We start from the raw sequence: 23,168 nt of genomic DNA, 5'->3' as shown, positions 1-23,168 counted from the left end.
ACCGTCCAAACAGCCTAAGGCTTTTCCTTACGTGCTTGTCGGAAGAAAGAGGCAAAGTGTATTGTGATTTCATTGAAGGGAAGAATAAGGATAATCCTAATTGATTTTCATTAAGTGCGCTGCTGTAGAGCCCATGACTGGCCTACTTTCTGGACGTTCGAATTAATCCTTTATCCTCATTTTTATAGGAGGAAAAAAAATTCCTAAAGGACTCTCTCAGTAGCGATTTATGTGTTCAGCAATTTGATAAAAAAAAAAACAGGGGATGAACACTAATTGTCTATTGTTTTTGTGATTATTCATTCTCCGGATCTCTGTCATCTATTTTTGCTATTGAAGTGTTCATAGCGCGCAGAATAATATATTGTGACATCATTTGAACAGTCTCTCTGTGATGATGATGCTCAAGTGAACAGTGCTTTTATACAAAAATGTAGCTCAAATAATTTCAAACTAAGCGTTGTTTAACTGGCTAGCGTTTCCTTTTCTTTCTTCTAATGCATGCAATGCAGAAGTTGATGAACACAGCCGAATAAGCAACCGAACCTGTGATCTCTCTTATGAAATGTACACATAAATGAACATTTCCCCAAACAATTTTCCATATCATGTAGATCAACAGATCAGACTGTAAAAAGGATTTTTTTTTTCTCGTGTTTTAAGCAAATATGCTCTTCAAAAAAATCCATTAAATAGCAACAACGTGTTTATTTTCATTTTATTCAGATCCACAAGCACATGCATGAGCTGACAATTTCATCAAGGCTAACACCGTGATGCAACAACCCTTTCAAAAGGTCCTCTCCCCTCAGTATTTTTTTCGGGGCCATTTCCAGCATTCTAGGTCTTTTTTTTTTCCTTCTTCTTCACAGAGTGGGAAACATGGAAATAAAACAACAAAAAATAAGCCCCCCTGACAAACTGGACGAGTTCAGTGAAGTTGCAGGAGGACTGGAGTGGAGAGGAAGCAGATAGGATTGTTTGCTGAAAAGGCTGCCTCAGTTCAGTGCACTGGTGTCTGAAGACCTCTATTCATTCTGAAGGCCAGAGGGGCCGTGGCAGTCTGGGTAGGGTCCCGCAGGCACTGAGGCACGGGGCCAGGCCTGGTCCTCTCCGCACTGCCAACTCGCCTCAAACCCTGACCTAACGGCCAGACGCGACAGGAGGGAGCAGGAGAGCGAGAGCAATTTAGTCTCAGCGGCTACTCATTCATTCAAAAGCTTATCACAGGCAGGGCTCACGATTGTGTAATTACGTGTTAAGTTTAAGACCTCGGCAGTGAATTTAAGGGGAAAAAACACAGCAGAGAAATGAATAAATACATATGGACACTATGGAATAAGCAACCGGTTAAAACGTTGGGATTGTTTTTGGAGGTTGCACAAATGAATAATTTTAAAAGTCTTCCTAAATTGTTTTGTGCGCCTTGAGACAGACAAAAAGAGGAGGATTTCGAAGTAACGTATTTATCTGTCATTTTCATGATGCTGAGCATTTGCTGACCCAAACTACCTGCGATTTAAACCTTATATTCCACTAGATATGGAAAGTGCACATGGCTTTCTTTTCAATCAAATTTTTTTCTATCCATTTCTACCTAACGAAGATCGCTCTCTCTCTCTCTTTCGATCCCGCTACCGCTTTTTTTAGCTGAAGAAAGTGACCTTTCAACCTAGAGTGTGTTTGCATTAAGGCTTCACTCTGTCCATGGCACAAAAACAGCATTGATTGTTAGTGTTTACCAGTAAACAGTAGGTATAATCGTGTAGAATTAAGCCGTTATATCTGATAGCACAGCCTGGGGTTCATCAGTCCCACAAGAGTCCTGAACTTACTTCAGTCACATTAAAGGGAACGCACGTTAAACACCTTACATGCTGTAAAGCCATCATATTCTGTTACCTCACATCTGGCCATCAGCCTGTTCTTTTGTTTTCCCTCCTTACTTTTCAGAGTGACGGTAATGGTTACATGTCGTAACATCGTTTTCACGTCCCGATATACCATATTCGATTCCCTGCTCCGACAGTCTTGTAAATGAATCAGGCATGTCACATTGTCACATCGAGAGCCTCCCATTTTCGCGGAGTACCAGGGGTCTCTTAAACACTGCCCACTCTTAGTGCCACATCCTTTTTCCTGAAGACCTCCAAGACCCCTTCAAGCATAAGAGCTTTTAGCTAGCCTGCGCTAATGTGTAGAATAATAGCTACTCCCTGAATCTTGATGGCCCCTGGAAGCTGACTGAATTTGTGCACAACAGCATCTACAGTGCAGTAATATTCCCCTTTTTATATCTATTCTTGTGTGCTGTCACCCCTAATCTAGTCTTATTACATCTCTCCCCTTCTATTCTCTTTGCCTCATATGGCCTTTCAATTTCAGCGTGATTAGTAAGGTGGAGGATATTATCTGTTCTGCTCAGAGACGTGATAGAATATTATGGAACAAGACTAATATTACAATTATGCAGTGCTTCACAACTAGAGACAAAGAAACGCATATTGCTGCCACATCAGCAGAGAGACTTTGAGGCAAAAGTCTTGCGAAAATGTCCTGCAGAGCGCATAAACTTACGCCAGTGCTCGAGGATTTTGTTTGTTTGAGCTTTAAAGTACATTTGAGAGCAGTTTTTCCATGGTGTCTCGCGTTAGGGTTCAGGTAGCAGGTCATAGATCAGAATGAAAGGGCAACGTCAGTGTCCACACAGCATTAGATACTGTTTATCTGTTGGCAGTCTATCCCACTGATCCTCTCTTTACCACTAGCCCCCAGGACATCTGTAATCCACAGAAGTGACATATGAAGCCCAGTTGACTTCTTTTTTTTGGCCTTGTTTGTTGATATTGCATCTGAATTGCTAATTTATTTGGGATATCAACTTTGGTCCTTTGAATAAATGTATGCTCTAACTGTGGGATGGATTAAAGTTATACAAACCCTCTCTCAGTCGGTTATGCAAACTGCGCCAGCTTACTATGAATAACTGACTCATCTTGGAAACACCACAGCACAAACTTATCCTGAGCAAAACGCGTTAAATAGAACAGAAATCCAATGTGATTCTGGATGGCCTTTAGATGTTGCCACCAAAAAACAGAAGGCTAGATTGTTTAATTTTTTTTTTTTTTTTTTTAAATAAACAGCTCAATTGAACCAAGACATAGAAAATGAAATATGTCACTGGGGTAAAGTCATACATTCTGGTCTAAAAGCAAGCATATGTCTTTATTTAGACTACAAAAATAATTACGTAAACCATAAAATTAAATAAACCACTAAAATCTCACTCAACTAAAATGATTAGCCTAACAGGAGCACGGGGGCGTAACAACAAAATGCATTTTTTTTGTTTTAATCAACAATTTGATCGCAAGTTATATTCGCGCTAAATGTAAACGCTCGCGAACAGAACCCGCCGGAACGCTCGTAACCATAGCAACAGCTCTTCCAGCGCGGTCAGTATCGGACTGCGCGTCAGTAAACGCAAGCGCTGTTATCATTTATCGCGATACCACGCAACGAAATCGTTAGTGTTTATTTAGGACGTTTTAAGGTACTTCGCGCAGCCGCTGAACATGCGCTAGGGGCGCCAAAAAAAACCACTCGAACCGCGCGAGACAGAACCCATCCGATAATTACCGACGGTCATTTTCTTTAAAAATGTCACCATCCTTAAAGCCATTAAATAATTCACAGAGTGGAGAGATGCAGGCTGCACGCGGAGTCGAGCCTAACTGATAGCTCTCCAGCGCAGGACGGATGCTGAAACTCAGAGGCAGAAAGCGAATAAAGTTGTAACGCTATTAGAATTAAACTCTCGTGCCGTTCCAAACAACAAAACGTATCTAAATTCAAACAAGCAGCCTAATTCACGTCGACATCTTCAAGCACTTCTTTTCTCGTAATATCTGTGGGCTGAGTGGAGAAAAAAAAGGTCTGTGGGAGAGCAGGTGAGCACGCTGTCTTCTCAAACAGACGGCGTCGAGAAAGCGGCGCGGTCAATTTGCTGAGATAAAGTTTCGTTTATTTTTTTCCTCACTCTCTGTAAATGCATTCAACATTGTGTTTCTAACTACGGTTTAACGCAAGAGTCGTCCAACTTTGCAAAGGCATCGACGGCTATTAAATCGTTGCGCAAAACGGAAACAATCACTTTCCGCAGACTTTTAACATTTATTGCGCTATTCGATGCGAGGTTTAAGTGCCCGGTCTTTTTCCCTCGGGAAACGCGAGCGGGTCCAAGACATCCAGCGCCCGGGCGTCCAGCAGAAAGGTGACAGGGAGATCAGAGGTGGCGGTGTTAATAAACAGGTTTCCTCTACACCTAAGAGGCGTTTTCCTTCTCCAAACACCACTGCTTTAATGTTGTCATGTATTTTTCCACTAAGCTCGCACTCCGAGTGTGCCTTTGGGGAAAGATGCTAACAAAATAAGTTGGAACACCTGTTTTGGAAAAGAAATTCACTGCGGCTAAAAATCCTGCCTTCCCAGTCGTTTATTCACTCACAATAACATTTGCTTGCGACATGGAAACTGAGCGAACAACACGCCTTTCCTTTTGTCCTCGTTCAAGGAAAAGAAAAAGGCTTGTTGCTGCGAGATTGAATCCTATTCTAAACTTGAAGGAAAGTTGTTGTTGTTAAGTTTTTTTTTTAAAAGAAGTTAAGAATAAAAATAAAACACATAATGCTTGTACGGAATGCTGTCGGGGGGGGAATACTCACCATCAGGTAAAAATCTCGAGGGACGCATGTTATTAAAAATACATCACATACTAAAATCGGCGATATGGATAATAACGCAAGCTATAATAATCGAAAATAATAATAATGCGCGTAATAATTTGTCTAATAATAACAGTAATTACTGTAACAAGTTTGGTTTTGAATGCATTTGCAGATGGCTTTTCTAACCCAAATTTGCTCAAGAATTTTGATCAACACGTACAGTAAATAATCTCATTAATAGGTCAAACAGCTGCGCCGCTGTCATTTGCTCTGACAGCCCAAACATGCTTTGGAATGAATGAGACCACTGAAATGTTCTTTGGAGGATTTTTCAATAGCGGGGTTTTTTTAGGGTACCGCAATTAATTACGTCCGGCATCACACGAACTGCTTGATTTATTTTACATGTAGGCTGGCATGATATGATTTGTTTAGCATCAATAAAAAATGTTTCAATCGTTGCTCACGATGCTGTGCTGGGTCACTTCACATCTCGTTTAAACGAGCTGTCAAAGAACGCAATGCGGTGGCTTTAAAACCACTATTAAAAAAAAAAGAAGAGGGGGAAAACTTCTACGTTTATTGAGGAAAACCAGTAATGTGCTGCGTTCTGAATACACTTTTTAATTTCGACAAAGAGCAGGAACGGCGACTGCAGAAAAGTAGGTTAAGGCTTTGAGAAATCTGCTTACATGCTGAAGCACCTGATAGGATGGTGAGAAATCAACATTTGATTGGCTAATGGCTCTCTAAATAATGTGTCCGTATAATCCTATGGGGTTTTTTTTTCTTCCATAAAGCAGAACTTTATTTTAGCGTGTTAATTCAAAGACAGCTGTAAATGCGAGTTAATTGGTAATGTTCACATGTGCTGCAAAGCAACATTTTCTGTGCGCAAATCAAACTTGGGATAGACAATAGACTACTGTTCTCTTTTATTATATCAGTCGAACGTTCATTAAAGATAGGGGCCGCTTACAAAATGCTGGTTATTTATGTACGCTTGCCTTAGTCATAAAAGCACAAATGATGGATACATGACTTAATTTACAATGAAAACATCCCGTGCGTTTTGGGGATAATCTTACGTTTTTATCCGATTAGGAAGAAGTCCATTTAACCGTATTCAGATAACAATAAGATCATGTCAAAGCTTGAGCATATTCTTCATCTGTTGACTGTGGAGGCTAGGAGGAGGGATCTAAAGTAAGAGCAAGGTCTTAAGTAGAAAGAAGCCCATAGCTCAAAGACAACCTTGGCAGGCAAAACTATTTTCACGAACCCAGGCACGCACGAGGTCGAGGCTGCGGTCACTTCTCGGGGCCTGCATACCACATCTCATGAATGTTGTGAGTTGGGTCTTATTTTTAAACATGGTGATGAAATATACTATTCGCATTTTTGAATTGCATGATATTGTAAAAATACGGAAATTATATATATATATATATATATATATATATATATATATATATATATATATATATATATATATATATATATATATATTTAATTTTCTGGAAAAAAAATTAAAGTTGCATTGCAAGGGCACTTAATAGTACACATAGGTGCGATTTATATTTAAAACGCATCATGCTGAGCATGCACCTATACTGAAGGAGTGTTATACATTTCAGTCAGCCCAAACAGCGCTTGTACGAAAAAATGTAAAGAATAACTTTAACAAAATCCACACAGAGAACATATTTTGGAAAAAGTGCATATCCTTACAGACATCCCACAAAGGTCCCCGTATCATTCGTTTTTGCTCGAGCGGAGTCTTCAACTTCACTTGTTTTGTATTCCTCTAAATCCAGCGGACTGCTCTTATTGGTAGGTGCGAGCGTTACATCACGATGATTATGACGCGCCGTCTTCCTGCTTCCTTCAGCCGCGTCTTAAAGTGAATCTTGTTGGTGCGAGCGCGCGCTCTCAGCCTCCTCCTGGCCGCGTGCGCTGAGACATACAGTTTTCATGCAGAGAGAGGAGCGGCGCACAAGAGCTCTTTCTCTATCTCACTCTCTTCGCTCTCGCTTGTCCCGAGAAATTACAATATTCATCACAGGGCGAACAACCCTCCGTATTCTCTGTTACACTATCGCGAAGAAGCTCAATTCGCTCTCATCTTCAGAGTAAGTAACCTTGTCATTTGCGCTGGCGCTGAGTTTTCTTCTACTGCTGATGACTTTTCGTGTGATGCGCCGTATCGCTTTATCGTTCGCGCTCTTCGTGCTGCTGGTAACTTTATCATAAACCCGTGTCGTTTTAAAGGGACTGCATCCTTACGTTTTCCGTAAAGTAAGTATAAATGCGCTCTTGTGATATTGCTCGCCGACTTTGGAGAAGCGACGCGAAACATTTACGTTCGGTTCTCAACTTGCCGCTTATTCTTCGCGATCGTTTTTTTTTTTTGTGGCGTTAATACCGTTTTTACATTTTCTGTATCTTTGTGACTTCCGTTTGCTTTTTTTTGTCGGTCGTCTGTTGTTTTATGGCAATAACAAATTACCGCGTCATTTACATAGATGCGCTCGCTGAATTTACGGTATGACGTAAAAATAAAGGTTTCGGTAGAAGACTCGTGTCATAGGAGAATCTTTTAAGTTTCGCAAAGAGCTTGTTATACGTTAGATGTTTAGAAAGCACGTTATAGCCTACTGCTTTAAAGAGCCGAGAAACAGTGGAGACAGTGAAGTGAATAACCTATAATGTACGCTAATATCGAGAACTTTTTTCATCTTCTAAACTGCCGGCTGCAAAATACTGCTTCTTGATAAAACCGTGGCTATTTGCTGAAACCGGGAACCCCTAATGAACCTTTATTTTTAGGAGCGTTAGCTTATACTGAGCCTCTGACTTTTACTGCCACTCCAGCTTGACGCGTTACTTCATCATCATCATCATCGTTTTCTGACGTGAAAGCCAGATACATCAAAGCTTCGCTTCAGTTTACGGCTGCATCAAAATCGCATGTTTAGGAAAGAATCGCCGGCGTATATAAAGCCGCAAAGTCTGTTTCAGATGTTTAGTGTCAAAATGAATGTCACGCATGTCGTTGTTTATAAAATATTTTAGGTCGGAGGTGCAGTGTTTTACTCTCTATTCCTCTTAAGGCAGGGGTTTCAATCAGGGCTCCGAGCAGAAAAAAAAAATATAAATCATAATTGTCTTAAACTTTTATGACATTTCTAGCTATGAACTAATCTTAAACTTTCCAACTTAGGGTATTTTAAACAATATATAAATTTTAATGTTACTGATGAAAAGAGACTGTAAAAAAAAAAAAAGGTGTTACTGATTATATCTAGCCTTTTTTAGGGGTTTTCGGCTTTGGCCGGGAGACCGAATGGGGGGGTTCTTGGGTCTTTAAAGGTTCAAAACTGCGATATCCGAGAACTTGCTGGTGACTAAATGTTTTGGCTATTTAACGCAGCAGACGAACCGTGTGTGTTAACGTATGTACTGTGAATCACGCTTTCTATCGCAACTTTTTGAACTGAAGTTGAACAGTTTGACATTTTTGGAGAGAAGAAGCGCGCTTTGGACGCAGTGGCCGCACGAGGTGAAAGACGTCTTAAAATAACAGTTTTTGTTGCCCTTTTTTTAATTGCCAGGCGTCTATATATAGTGACAAAATAGGCGCCTATAAGTATTTCCGATTTGTTTTAATATTGTAAATGTTATTCTACGACTGTTAATTGTTGCGTCTTGAAGCACAGTTGTTTTAAGTTTTAGGCTACGTCTTATATGGTGTATGTAACTCACAGTATAGGCTATTAAATATTTATTCTGGATATTTGAAAACGGTGGCCGTGCTGGTCAATATGAAGACGCTAATTATTGAACTTTTTCTTTTCCCTATAACATTTTATTTGTATGTTTGGAGGAAGTCGTCGCGTTATTCAATACCTGCTTAGCAAAGCTGTGCACTTTATGCTCAGTGCGAGATGAAATACCCTAGTCTATTTAAAGTGCGTTACATTCATAACTAGCAAAGCTACATATTTGCCTTTTTAATATGCACGGAGAACTCGTACTTATTATCATCTGATTTGAGCGCCATGTACAATGTTGGCCAAACTTAAATCACCGTCAACTTGTAAAACTGGCTTTTATTACACTATATTATCCACAAAAGGGGTTTGCTTTGAATTCATTTGATCGACCGTGAACCAATTGTTTTTGTAAACCCAGAATTTAATTGATGAGGTGTATTATAGCCTACTTGCTGTATTGTGATTTTTTTAATTAGATGAGGGAACATACAGTATATGCTTGCTAATCTCTAAAAGATAATATTATGGCCGCTAAGTGTCTTTGCAAATATCAAGGGTACCTCAAAACTTACCAAAGTGAACAAAGCCTGCTAGTTGGCTGTGTGAGCACAATAGTGGCAGTACATGTCTGGCTAAACAGAGCAGTGTGATTTTTAACCGGTTCTTACGTGAGATTTAGTTTTGCTCTACATAGATTTGTGTACAATGTCTTTTTTTTTTTTTTTTTTTGAATATATTATTCAAATAATTTGAATGACAGGTTTGTAACTGATCCTTTTTTATATAGTTTTTGCGGTCAACCTCTTTGGCATTTTTTATTAAGTATACTATAGGCTGACTTCAGATACTTTTAATACATTCTGTGTTGTTCTCTAAAACATTAGCCGATTTCAGATTGCATTTAACATTGGCCACAAGAAACTTGGAGACATATAAAGAAAATTATTCATCAGTCCTTTCTTTTTGGCTAGGTTCCCAGGGTTCTCGAGCTGTGCCCAGCTGACAGGCTTTCAAAGATGGCACAATAACAGTTCCAGTGATGCCTGACCATGACAGCACATCCCTCTTAAGCAGACAAACCAAGAGAAGAAGAGTTGACATAGGAGTGAAGAGGACTGTTGGGCAAGCATCTGTGGTTTTCACCCGAGGAAAAGCAACCTTTCTTAGTGCCATGAATCCCCACGGTTCCGATCAGGATGTTGAGTGTTCTGTGGTGCAGCACGCAGACGGCGAGAAGTCCAACGTGCTTCGCAAGCTGTTGAAGAGGGCGAACTCTTATGAAGACGCTATGATGCCCTTTCCGGGGGCAACCATCATCTCCCAACTTCTGAAAAACAATTTGACCAAAAATGGAGGCAGTGAGCCTAATTTCCAGGGAAGTGGCCTCTCGAGCACCGGTTCAGAGATCCAGCAGGAGGATGCTTGCAGCAATTCCTCACGGGGCAGCCCTCAGGAGTGCCTTTCACCATTCAACAGGCCCTCCATGACCCAATTTGAAATGGAGAGGCTAACAGATGAGCATCTTAGGGCCAAACGAGCCCGGGTGGAGAACATCATCCGTGGGATGAGCCATTCACCTAGCGTCACGCTCCGTGCAGGTGATAATGAGCGCGAGGGGGCAGCCCAGCCCCCGAGTCCTCGTGAGAACTACCGGGAAAACAAGCGCAAGCAGAAACTACCACAGCAGCAGCAGCAGAGTTTCCAGCAACTCGTCTCTGCGCGCAAAGAGCAGAAACACGAAGAGCGCCGGCAACTGAAACTGCAGTTGGAGGACATGCAGAAGCAGCTCCGGCAACTGCAAGAGAAGTTCTACCAGATTTACGATAGCACTGACTCTGAGAATGATGAAGATGGAAACATCTCTGAAGACAGCATGCGCTCTGACAGAATGGACAATCGCGCCCATGACTCTGTCCCAGATCGCTCCGACAACGAGATGTCTGATGTGGATCCGGGGCACTTCCTGGATCGAGCATGCGCACTTATTCGAGAGCAGACCATGGCAACAGAGGGGGACAAACCCAAACGTGATGGCTCACGAGGAAAGAGCCAGGGACCAACCTCCATGCATGCAGAGGGCAAACAGCTAGCAGAGACACTAAAACAAGAGCTCAATACAGCAATGTCCCAAGTAGTGGACACCGTGGTGAAGGTCTTCGCTAAGCCTCCACGCCCAGTTCCTCAGGTTTTCCCACCCCTGCAGATGCCCCCTGATCGTTTCGCAGTCAATGGAGAGAACCCAAATTTCCATACTGCCAACCAGCGCTTGCAATGTTTCGGTGATGTCATCATTCCTAATCCCCTGGACACTTTTGCTAGCATGCAGGTGCCCAACTCGAATGACCAAACAGAAGCCCTGCCTTTGGTAGTGAGAAAGAACTCCTCAGATCAGACTGGGTCTCTTCCCACACCTGGGGCTCACCACCATCCCTCCCTGCACCCCTCACCCTTATCTACCACAATGGGCTTTAGTCCTCCCTCTTTCCGCCATCCTTTCCCCCTTCCTCTAATGGGCTACCCTTTTCAGAGCCCCTTAGGTGCCCCAACAGGGCCTTACCCAGGAAAGGATAGGTCTTCTCCCGAGTCTCTGGATCTGTCCAGAGAGACCACCAGCCTACGGACCAAGATGTCGTCTAACCACCTCAGCCACCATCGTTCCATCTCACCAACACACCCAGGGAATGAAGGCTTGTCCTTGTCCCTAATCAAGTCAGAGTGCGGAGACCTTCAGGACATGTCTGACATCTCTCCATATTCAGGAAGTACAATATCCTTTTTAAAAAAAAAAAAATTCAATTGCATTGCATTTTATTTTATTTGTTTAGATAAAAAATAGCTCTGATGAGAGTGCAGCTTTAATACCATATGAATGACAGATAAATCTTGAAAGATGTAAACTTAATTTCAATGAATCTCCATTAATTGGCACACTCACAATCAGTGTTCCTCTAGTAGTCCAAAGATTAAAAAGAGCTCAGTGGATGGAGGCTTTTAAGTGTGCGCTATATGGAGAAGTGCTGAAAGGCCCCGCCGTGGCTAAGATACCTCCCATCTTCTCTGTTCTCACACTATCACAGGGAGACTCACAATAAAACCCTCTCTTTCATCACAGCACATGCAAGACTTTGTACATAAATGCTCAAAGCAAATCATATTTCAAAGCCAGGAAGTAAAAGGACAAGTGGGATCCTTTGCTTAGAGGCCCTAGAAAGTTGTGTTAGAAGGATGGTAAAAGATCTCTTGTCAGTGGAGGGGCGCTTCATTTAGGAGGATTCGTGCTCAGCTGGTGTTAACAGGCAACAAGGGTAAGAAATGTCCCTACTGTTGAGCTGCGTAATTTTAAAAATTAATTCTTCCTTTATTTTACATTATATGTGAGCTCAAGAAAACAACAAAGCCTATTTCTTATGAACAGCACCAGCTTGCTTTAGGCAAAGGTACACTGATATCTGTTGCCTGGCAGTAGGTCTTTTCTTTTTATCCTGTTTCTCTGGTGTGAACAGGTGTTTGCAGGTAGCTGCTTTTCTTTCATCCCTTTCTCTCTTTTTAACCTTTTGCCAAACGGCTACTAGATTTTTGATAAGCTTTTCATCAAGTCAAAACGAACAAAACTAAATCGGCAATATAAAGTATTTAACAGTAACTTTTGAATCTGAAGATTAAACATTAAATGATTTCATTTAATAATTAAATGACTGCATTATTTATTATAATTAACTAGCAAAATAGTTGATCCAAACGACGCAAAGAGACTTCACCAAGTAAGCGCTCTTCAGTTCAGACAGAGTCTATTATTTCTGTAAGTATACTTGCACACCTGCACAGTTGGGACCTGAACAACAACTTCTCAATATTTGCAAAATAGGGTGTTTAATCAAATATGAATTTCTATTCAAATTCTAGAAGAAACAAGCAGCCAATTATCTTCAGCCATGGGCAGCATGATCTTCCTTGTCACGTGCTCTCTTTGCATCTCAAGAAAAATAGCCTTGTTCAGTTTCCCCCATCATTTGCATATAGAGAGACCGAACAGCTCTGGCACAGGGCTGTTGTAAGAATGGGGTGGGGGTGGGCGGCAGGTGAAGCCAGTTTGCATGTCTAATATAGTAGACGAGGACAGAGGTTCACGGTTGCGCTAGCTCCATGCTCAAGTGCTGAGGCAGCTATTGCACATAGATTCAGGTTTCATCAATTAAAGCGAAGCAAAGAAAACGTGCGCTATGAAGACATCGCTCAGATCACTTTTCAAACTCGCTTGCCAAAGTGGTTTAATAAAAGACCTTCTCGATTTCAAAATCACTTTGCCAGTGAAATGACACAATTTGAGTCCGTTCTGATTTATATATTTTTATGGCAGAAGATTGCCAAGTTATTCATCAAAGTATTTATTTTTTTTGTCCTGCCGACAAATCTGAAAACGCTTCCTATTCTATCTTTCTAAGCAAGAGCTAAAGTCTCTGCTGTAGTACATTTGTTGCTCTAATCTTTCGTATTGCTGAACAGATGTCTAGCATTAATTTATGGATTTAGCATCCCTATGTCCTTTTTCCCTCCTTTCTCTCCTTACACCTGGCTGTTGGATCACGTTTCACTAGTTATTGTCTCCCTTACATGCAACATGCTTAATACAAAACCAGACCTAAAAAAGCCTGATGATGCAGTGCATCTACGGTGGCGTTGTTTATGTAGTATCTCATTTGGCTATAAACCACAGCTGCCCCATTTTTCTCCTCCCCTGAAATACTTCATATTCATGTTTGCATTATGTCCTTCATTCATGTTGACTATGGGCCGGCTTGTCTTACACTGAGTGGGCCAGTGTTTACTCGATCTATTTTGTCATTTCGCATATTTACGTATCCTAGAAACAGCTGTATTTTTCTTGGAAGCCAGGTCTACTTGTAGGAAATGTGCGTTAGTTGAGTCAAGCCTTTCGAGTCATCCTCAACACATTGTTCCCAAGATCCGTGACTGTTTGTTTTATTTAAAAGTAAATGTCTTGAATGTTAATGGCACTGAGTAATGAGATACCTGGGATTTATGAATGTTGTTAACAGAGCAGAGGAAGGGCAGAATGAACTGATATAATCGTGGCTCTGTAAATACTGCGTAGAGATTGAGCAGTGGCGACGCTTCCTCACTGCTTTCAACGTGCGACGCTCATTAGATTAAAGAGCATCTCAATGTGATTAATCTCTCTCGACAAAAAAAAACAAAAAAAGAAAACTATGAAGGTGTTTATCAGCCCTCTCGTTCCAGGCTCCAACACGGCCTATTATTCGCTCCATTTCATGAAGAAGCACTTTTGAGAAGCGGCCCCGCTGCTTGGGCTTTTCCCTTCTCTTGGTTTTTAAATGAGCCTTTAGGTCCTTGAAAAATCTGACTTGTTGTGAAAAAGACAGCTTAACTCTCTCTCTCTCTCTCCCTCCCTCGCTGTCATTCACTGCTGTTATTTGCTGTATGCATTATGACAGATGGTAGGAAAGAGAGTAATGCTCTTTTGGTCTTCCCTATCAGCCTAATGGAGGTCACCTAGGGTTCTCCTCCTCTCCTCCTCTCTTGGCAGAAGGAACACGTCAATCTACATACACACCATTATTAAAGAGGCTCACTGTTGAAAATTGCACAGACAGTCCATTTTCACTGTTCCTTACATGTAAATGCATTTATTGTTGTTATTCTAACTTGCGACCGTTCCAGTGCTTATCGTTTTACATAACAGCCACGGTGAGGTAGCGTATTCGGTGCGAGCTGCCATGACGGTGCCATGCTTTATAGCGAATGGGGGGGGGCAGGCGAGCGCTGGGTGAGCCTCTTAATTGACCTTGTGGGGGCCCATTGATTTAGCCCCACATGCATCTTCATTTTTGATAAATTATAAAGCCGTTAATTTGCAGAGGAAATGGCTGGGCCAGTCTGGAGCGCAGATGTGGCTAAAGCCGGCCTAACTGGCAGAGCGGGGGCCGTGCCAGGAGGCTCAGGGTAGAGGGTTGGGGGTTGGGGCTAATTGTAATGGGTAGATGGCTCTGGTTAGCCACGGTCTCTCCTGGGACCCCCCTCAGCTGCCCTCTGTTTACCAATCTAGAGGGCAGTGCCACCTCCAGATAAATAGCGCTTTTATTGGGATAAGCAGACGTTTATTGACTTGCAATGCTACATTGACTGGGACTCTGTAGGTGTTAATATGAAGTCGTCAGAATACAGAAATAATTAGGGTTGGTTGTAATTATTGGCTTTTTGATAAATACGCGTAAGGCTGGCTTATTTTATGATTGTATATTGCTTGATATTTTAACAACGTAAAGAAATACAAAGTGGTTTGGTACTGGTGAATGTCTAAAAATAATCCTGTTTCTAAAAATTTCCTTGACCTTCGATTTTCAAATCCAAGAGGGGCTTTCTCCGAACCATCTGAAGAAAGCCAAGCTGATGTTCTTCTACACACGCTACCCCAGCTCCAACATGCTGAAGATGTTCTTCTCAGACGTGAAGGTGAGTTCGCCGTTGACCGTTAACTATGTCGTGTGAAGTAGCGCTGTCCCAGTAGTCCAGATGGGTCCTAAACAGACGGCCAGCTCCCCAACCCCTCCACCCCCAATTAAAATAACTGGCCTTAATCTCAGAGAGGAGAAAAACACAGCATATCACAAGTCCCACTTTCCCTTTTACTCACTTGCGCTTTCATTTTAAACACTGATAACGGTTTTTACCTCTTTTTTTCGGTCGCGTCACTACAGACAACTAGTCTCTGTTTCTGTTAACTTGTCGGGACGATAATTTCAGAGAGTTCCCATCCTCAACCGATCTGTGGAAGTGGGAGGCAGAGGGTGATAAGAGCTGAGAAAATTAGAGGTTCGGCAGAAACGAACAAACGAAAGCGGGAGGGGACGGGGAGGAGGAGGAGGGAGACAACAAACAAAATGGAGCACAACAACACAAACAAAACAATGGCAGCGATTGTCTTTTATTTACAACTTAATTTGTTGTTGATGCGTCATACAGGGAGCATACGGAGGAGAAATAATGTGACAGATTCAGGCCACATTATTTAAATGAGGAGAGCAGGGTCCTCTCACTCCCAGCTGCCCCTGTGCCGGGTCCAGGGTGACCACCTCATCCTCACACACATGCTTCTGTTGCATCCATCTAAATCTGCCAGCAGCTTAATACTCATGAGAACGTACTGCCATTCATCGCTCGCTGTTAGCGCTTATGCTCCGATAGGGAATGATATAATGTCTTTACAGTAATATGAATGCCGATTTAGTGAAAGACAGACCTTTTTTCATTTTTAACTTTGATTTTAAGAACTTAGCTTAATTTTCAAGAGAAAGTTAATCAAAGCCTTAAATTAAAGACGGCCCAATTATAATTCCCCTTTAGACAAGGCGGTGGAATTCTGTACACATTAAATTAACATTTTGCAAAACAAGGTCAGTGTCCTGGGAGAGATGGTTTTTCAGGGCTGCTTAAGCAGACGGGAACAATGGGTGGCATGTGTTTGTTGGATCAACTAGTATGTATGTAAGGGAATTAAGCATAAATTACTGACTAATTACGGCTGTATAAGCCCACGAAAGTTACAGGAATTAGTGATTAAAGACGTTTAGGCACCATAATGATGGGATCTAAATAGGAAATAATGACTGTGGGAAATAGGTTGATTTGACAAATGTTTTACCTAAATTGTCTGTAATCGGATGATAAAAAAAAAAAAAAAAAAAAACCTTCTGCCTTTGTACTAGAGCGACTATTTAATGGCCTAATTAAACAAAAATGTGGAATTAACTCTTTCTGTTTGAAAAAAGTAGTGTAAATGTTTAATAAACTACAAATTAGAAACAAAATAAAAATCACATTAATAGTGAAGATATATTTGTAATAAGCTTGAAAAACAAACATCCCAAAACTTTTTTTTATAATTCTTAATTTTTTTTATGCTACAAACACACAGTCAATACTGTACAGTCTGCTGTTACAGTGCAGTGAATGTACTAACGCTTAAAGAGTGAGTCAGAGAGAATTTGACTTTAACCATGATGGTGATGATAGATTATAACTCAGTCAGGAAGAGGAAGCCGCTTCTTACAGGTAGCGAGCAAGAACATTTCCCACTTATGACTTCACATAGCGAGCCAGTGGTCATAAAGAGATTAATACAGCCTCCCTTCACAGGAAAGCTACAGGAAACTGTGACAATCCACTGATTTTAGCTCTTATGTAACGGATAATACTTTTGTCTTTCCTCAATATCTCTTTTTCACAGTTGTTCCTTGAACTGTTATCTGTTATCATATTTGTCACACAGAGTATTATAGGTCACACTCACTATGCTTGTGATGGGTCATTATCCTAATGTGATTTACTGCCAAACTACCATGTTCATCCTTTGCACCTCGCTCGCCCCCTGTATTTCTTCCCAATTTAATCACCATAAATCTCTTATGGCGTATTCGCATCATAGAGAGGTGGTCCACTGGGCTGGTTACAGTAGCCTTTGAGGGCTAAATAAGAGAGGGTCAAAGGTTAAGAGGAGTATTAGCAGGAAGATGGTGTGACACTGATTATGAGCAGTCAAAGCAAGTATGAGCGGGGGGTTATGTCTCCCCGAAAGGGTCGAGGCGTATACATTTCAGCAGGACAGCTCCAGTAAGGTCAACCGTAGGTCAGGGAAATTATTTTAGCCGCTCTGGCTTTGTCACCAGGCTGCCTTTAAACATACAGCATACCATGTACCATTAACAGCCGAATATCAAGTAACCTACTGGGGCACTTAGCTTACTTCCCCCTATAGAGCTCAACTTTTCCCAGATTCGCAATCTAAGTGCATGCTGTGTGTAAGGGGGGAGACTTAAAATGCACAGACCCCCGTATAAGTAGCGTCCCCACCAGGCGTGCGTGAAAGCCTGTATTGTCCATGGCTAACAGAGGAAACGTGCGGAGTGACAGGTCAAGTCTTCCCCCGGTGTCTTGGAAAGAGCGGATCTCTGTCACCAGAGGAATAATCTTTCACAGGCCCGTGAGCAAGAGTGTGTGAAACGCTCTTTCGCTCCCGTACGCTCTTCTCTGAGTCAACTGCTGCCCGGACACATCACAGGCGTCAGGCTGATTTGTTTTATGAATCTTTTGAGCGTGCTCATTGGATATATAAGGTTTTTTGTGGGGGTAGAGAATAACAGGATGAGGTGTCCCATGGGAAGCATCGAGTTTGGTGTTCTTAGAACAGCACTGGAAATCTTTTTTTTTTTTTTTTTTTTTATGAAACTAGTGTTTGTGCGAGTGCAGATTTTTACATTTACATACAGAGGAATCTTGCTGATTCGTCCTGCTGATCAAAGCATGTGCAAGTGGATTGTGACTGCAACTAAAAAAAAATGTAAATAAAATTCATTAAAATTAAAATTAAAATTGTGCAGTTATAGCTATATGCTCAATTCTTCTAGAAACCGTCATAAAAAAGTCCATTAGTTATCGTGCATGAATTATTTTATATATATATTTACATAAAGTTGTGTAAATGCATAAATGTTTTTATTATTATTATTTATAAAAGTATATATTATAGCTAATATTATTAAAATTATTTCAGTAGTTTAATTAATAAAAGTATTTTAAAGTATTTTTTATTTTAGTATCAAAACAATGTATTTGTTTATAATAATAATAATAATTATAATTTAATGAAACAATTAGATTTTATGTCTGCCATGTATGTAATAATGTTTTAAAGCATAATATTGTTCTAAATGTTGAGTTGTTGCAGTCATAAATAAGTGTATTTATTATTAATTATAGTTGCATTAAATTACAACATGTCAACACTTTAAAAACTTTTTTAAAAAGTTACTCGTAAAGAGCTCAACACGGAATGCAAAAAAACTTTCTGTGCGAAACCAGCCCCATCTCACTTTCTCTCTCACAATCCCACCAAGACAAATGAGGGTTCGCAAGTGTTTTTTGTGCTACGACGTATCATTTAGTGTTTTGTTCCGTGGGGTGGCTGAGAGCTGAGAGAGCTAGACTGGTTATTTTTGTTTGACAAGCAGATGACATGATCCTTAATTGCTGAGTTGTCACGTTCCAGCAACGCGGCTCCATTGTCCCCCGAATCTCTGGTATTTCTATTCGGCAACAATGCTTTTTAAATCTCCCTTTATACAGCGCTGCCAAACGATGTCATGCGGACTTACTTTTCTGCGCTCTCCATTATGTCATCCACTAGCCATTCTAGAAAAAAATTTCCCCCCTCTCTCGCCTTTTATCCATCTCTTCTGCAAGCCCCACTCATATGAGACAATGTCTTATGACAATAGAAGAGCCTAATCTCCATGTCAAAGCAATTTTCATTCCCCAGTGAGCAGTCTGCTATCATTTTGTAATGTTTTGTTTCTTATTCTAAAAGAATTAAGGGGGTGGTTAGGGGCTGGAGTAAGTCGTCACGGGGGCCGGGGGTCCTTATCTCAGTGTCTGGAAATTTGGACAGTGCATTTTGCTCCGCAGATAAAGCGGAAAAAAAGAAGCCCCTCGAGTTCAGTAGATCCTAATAGGTTTAACGTCTATTGAAACGGGGGTAAGCGAGAGATCAGATAGCCTTGCTTCTTTGGTTGTTCTTTTTTTTTTTTCGCCTCTTTCTTTCTTTCGTTCTGTCTTTTCAACCCCTGTTCTCGCTCGCTGTTAGACCGAAAGAAGGCAGAGGCGACACACAGGCCAAATGTATAATTCCTGGATAGGTTAAGTACATGTTTGAACTTCTGCAGACTGATGCCTCGGGATGACGACTTAATCATTTTCTGCTGAATTATGGGAGAAGAACTCTCGCGGTGGCGCGGTAATTATGCTCTCGGCTGGCCTTTTGGGGAAACCTATCAGCCCGTCGTGGCTTCTGACTCTTTCTCCGACTCGGATTCCCCGCTACGATTTCTCGTTCGCGTCATTATCTTAAATTTGCAAGCACGGAGACAAGTTTCTACACGGTAATTACATCTACCCTCGGAAAACACGGCCTCCCTCCCCCCTCTTTGTTCCTTGTCCTTCCTCTTTTTTTTTTTCTCCTCATGCTAGATCTCTCTCTCCTCAGCTGTCATCTAAACAGAGGCCTGCATGTTCTCATGGCCACAGATAGATAAGTGCTCGCTGTTGATTTTTGATTAATGCTCTTTGAGGGTATGGAAGGGGAGGCAAAGGCAATGAAGGCTTGATGAACACCCGTAATGACAAAAGGCAGGAGGCTGCATGTCAGAGCAGCCAACAGAAAGCCCGCTGGATTTATAGCTTTTAACTTGGCTACATTCAACTCAGCTGTCCTGTACATTCACACTCTTGGCAGCCGTAGCTTTCGCGCACACACATGAACATACACACGTAGCTGCGCGCACACAGAAAGAACCAAAGGCTGTCGCACAGGTCATTTGCTGAGGTCAGGGGGCAAGTACACGGGGCAAACGGAGTACTGTGTATTTACTGGTCTGGGATCAGGCGCTCCAAAAATAGCTCCCACAACATCGTACGAAGGCCAGCTTTGAGCTGCCGAGGTGAACCATTCAACTAGAGCCATACTTGTTGCGAGGTTTTTTATGTCATTTTAGATTTCTTCACTTGCTTCACTCGATTATTAATGTGGGGAAAAAAAACCCCGAGGCGTGTCGGAATTAACTCTGCTACTTGATATGTAAATTTGCCGTTACTGCATTACGGGCTATTGACACAATTATAATTTCATCTACTCAACCCTGAACTGTTTGCATTTGCGCACAACAGCAAATATCCACACCGACTGTGTAAGCCTTGTTGGAGAGAAAAAGAAAAAAAAAAAAAAAACACCCCCTGACCAATCTGTCTCGGCTACGGGTTTGTTTGCTTACCCATCATCCTCAAGGACAATGTGAAGTAAACACGTTTGTAGAAACAAATGTCTTATCTGTTGTCCTGACATTTAAGGGTCTCACTGGCTAACCAGATTAGTGGTTAGTCACACCTGATTTTATTAGCTTTCAGTAAAAACAGATTTAAATAGTGGGAACTTTTTGGTACAAGTTTTTCCTGAAGAAATAAAAATATAATAAATATAATAAAAGGATTATATATACACATTTAATATTTTTTCCCATATAAAACTTTTGATGTGCTTTTTACAAAAAAACAATAAGACAAGTGAGGCTAACATTAAATCTGGTAAACCAGTTGGTCCCTTAAATGTAAAATTGTTGTTTTTTTCTTGTGATATTTTTCATGTAAATAGCTTGTATATGAGGGCTGAAAATGCATATCAATGCATACAATCCTTTTCTTATTATTAATCAATAAATAAATAACATATCTACTGATGAACACAAAGGCACTATACAAATATCAAATGCGTCAAAAATGACAACAAGTGTTTCTCTTTCTGTCTTTCCTCCCGCTCTCTCTCCCTTATAGTTCAACCGCTGCATCACATCTCAACTGATCAAGTGGTTCAGCAACTTCCGTGAGTTCTACTACATCCAGATGGAGAAATTCGCTCGGCAGGCCATCAACGACGGCGTGACAGGGGCAGATGAGCTGAGCGTGAGCCGGGACTGCGAGCTTTTCCGCGCTCTTAACATGCACTACAACAAGGCCAACGATTTTGAGGTGAGCCCTCGTCCATTCTGTGTTTCACACCACTGCATTCACCTTATCAGGCCACATCGCATTCCGAGGTGAGATTCAGACAGCGATGCATAAGGTATTACTTTGAATCCTTTCCGTTAATGTTAGCACAGTTCAAAGCTTTAAAATTAATACAGCTAAATGATCTCTTTATATGATTAGACAATGAATGGCAAGCTGTTCATCCCATAAGCCCCGCCTTTTTTCCTCCCCCCGCCCGCCATACTCCTGGGGTAAAGTGAACAAGATTTTTTTTTTTCACTTTTTTTTTTGGCCGAAACACAGTCATGCATCTGTCTGTTTGATGAGGCAAACAGGGAGCGATGCTTCAGGCCCAAGTGTCCTTGTCAAATACAATTTGCAGAGCTCACATTTACCGCTCAGCTCACTATCAATATCTGCCCACTGGGACTCTGGTCATTCAAACACTATCCTTACAACATCATCATCATTTAGCTGACTATTAGCAAAAATCTGCCCCCGTCCCCTTCCCCTCGCTTTCATTTAGATCAGGTCAAAGCCAAGGTTTATTGTGATTGCAGGTAGAGAGAACGAGCGCCACACCTTTCGCGACCAGGAAGATATTTAGGGACACGATCCCTATTTTCATATATAAATGCAAGATTTGCATGGCTGTGGAAGAAAGTGCAGGGCACCATGAATAAGACTGTTGTTGGTAGAGAAGTCGAACTGAGGGAGAGATTGTTTTGCATATCAAGAGCCACAAAGGCTGCACAGGTGTACAAGCAGGACGGCCTGAAAGACTTTCCCAAATGCTCATTTTCCATGCAAGGAAAACTCGATCTTTAATGCAAATTTCAGCGCCCTAGTCTGTTCCTTTTTTCCTACCGGGCCGACTCGCCTCACGTGGCGTCTCGTCTAGCATGCGACGACATCCCACAGCAAGCCCGTGCCGCAGAGAGAGGTCACACAACCTTTAGCGGTGCAAAGGGACACTTCATGCTGAGGCTTTTTTGTACTAAATTTTCTCTTCTCCACCTGTCAGACTGCGAGGCATGAAACTGGAACCCTCGCCGATTCAGCAAGTCGCTCTTTCTGCCAAATTTAGCATCATCAAAGTTCCACCTTGCTAGCTCCTCCTGAATGAATATACCCTCTGTTGTGCTGATCGTTTGATGTTAATCTAGTCTGTCAATGTGCACCAGTAATGTGCTTCCTCCTCCTTTGAGACTTTCTTTTTTGTAGTTGGGCCCTGTCATTTCTCTCTCCCTCTCTTTCATTGCACTTCCTTTCGCTGCCTTGTGTCTTTCATCCTCTTCGAATGTACTCACCCCTCACTTTCCCATTACAAACTTTTTAATGACATAATTGTCACATTCCTCATGGTGGAATGAGCAAAGGCCGTAATTAAAGGAGCTTCATTAATTGCCTTCAATGCACTTGGTGTGTTGTGCTCACCAAGCTTGCTGTTTTCTTTCAAGTTGTTTATCCTTCATTCGACTCCTCCTCCATCGCGCTGTCTCGATACGCCATCGTTTCTCTCCTAATTACTGCTCTGTTTGTCTTAGCTGGACAATGGCACAAATGAACACAATCAAGGACATTTGCATAGACACAGCTTATGATGTCCAGACCCTGAAAGGCGCCCAAAAAAACAAGAGAAACCCCCTTTCTCGTCTTTTCTCCAAAACAGAGCCGCCAGCAATGTGGCAAGTGTTATCTCTTCGCTGAAGGGGTTTCTCTATGTACAAAGCAGATATGATCAAGCCTAACAGGCCTGCTTAACTGTTGTCTGGGAACATCATTTGTTTATCCTGCGTAGCTAAATGAACACATTAGAATGATATTTTATTAAAGGGGTTGTTCACTTGAACATGAAAATTTGGTCACTATTTTCTCTCTCCATGTCGTTGGAAACTTGTTACTGTCTTCTGGTGCAACCCAAATAGCGCAAATAAAATAAAAATAAATAAAGATTGTCTGATATATTCAAAGTGTCATCATAGCTTTGTGTGAGGAAAAAAAATGATTAACTTAACACTTATAATGAATAAATCTTAAATAAAAAAAA

General features: G+C 41.4%; 1 protein-coding gene and 1 long non-coding RNA gene across 5 annotated transcripts in view; one reads left to right on the top strand and one right to left on the bottom strand.

The window, feature by feature from the left end:
• Positions 1–23,168, bottom strand: part of LOC122361848 — a 63,065-nt gene that overhangs the window by 6,986 nt on the left and 32,911 nt on the right. The gene's annotated exons all lie outside the window — the stretch shown is intronic.
• prox1a (prospero homeobox 1a) overlaps positions 4,686–23,168 on the top strand; it is a 35,848-nt gene continuing 17,365 nt past the window's right edge. Inside the window, exons 1-4 of one of the 4 annotated variants that reach the window (XM_043262893.1) lie at positions 4,686–6,079; positions 9,478–11,273; positions 14,891–14,998; positions 20,924–21,118. In XM_043262893.1, the coding sequence (XP_043118828.1) occupies positions 9,546–11,273; positions 14,891–14,998; positions 20,924–21,118 (2,031 nt within the window). In that variant the 5' untranslated portion in view covers positions 4,686–6,079; positions 9,478–9,545. Of the gene's footprint in view, positions 6,080–6,287; positions 6,863–6,891; positions 7,029–9,477; positions 11,274–14,890; positions 14,999–20,923; positions 21,119–23,168 lie in introns of those variants that run through there. The other 3 variants (XM_043262892.1, XM_043262895.1, XM_043262894.1) reach the window with 3 other exon arrangements.

Source organism: Puntigrus tetrazona, chromosome 17 (assembly GCF_018831695.1).
Source record: "Puntigrus tetrazona isolate hp1 chromosome 17, ASM1883169v1, whole genome shotgun sequence".
In the NCBI taxonomy this organism is placed as follows: domain Eukaryota; kingdom Metazoa; phylum Chordata; class Actinopteri; order Cypriniformes; family Cyprinidae; genus Puntigrus; species Puntigrus tetrazona.
This window is presented reverse-complemented; position numbering and strand designations above follow the sequence as displayed.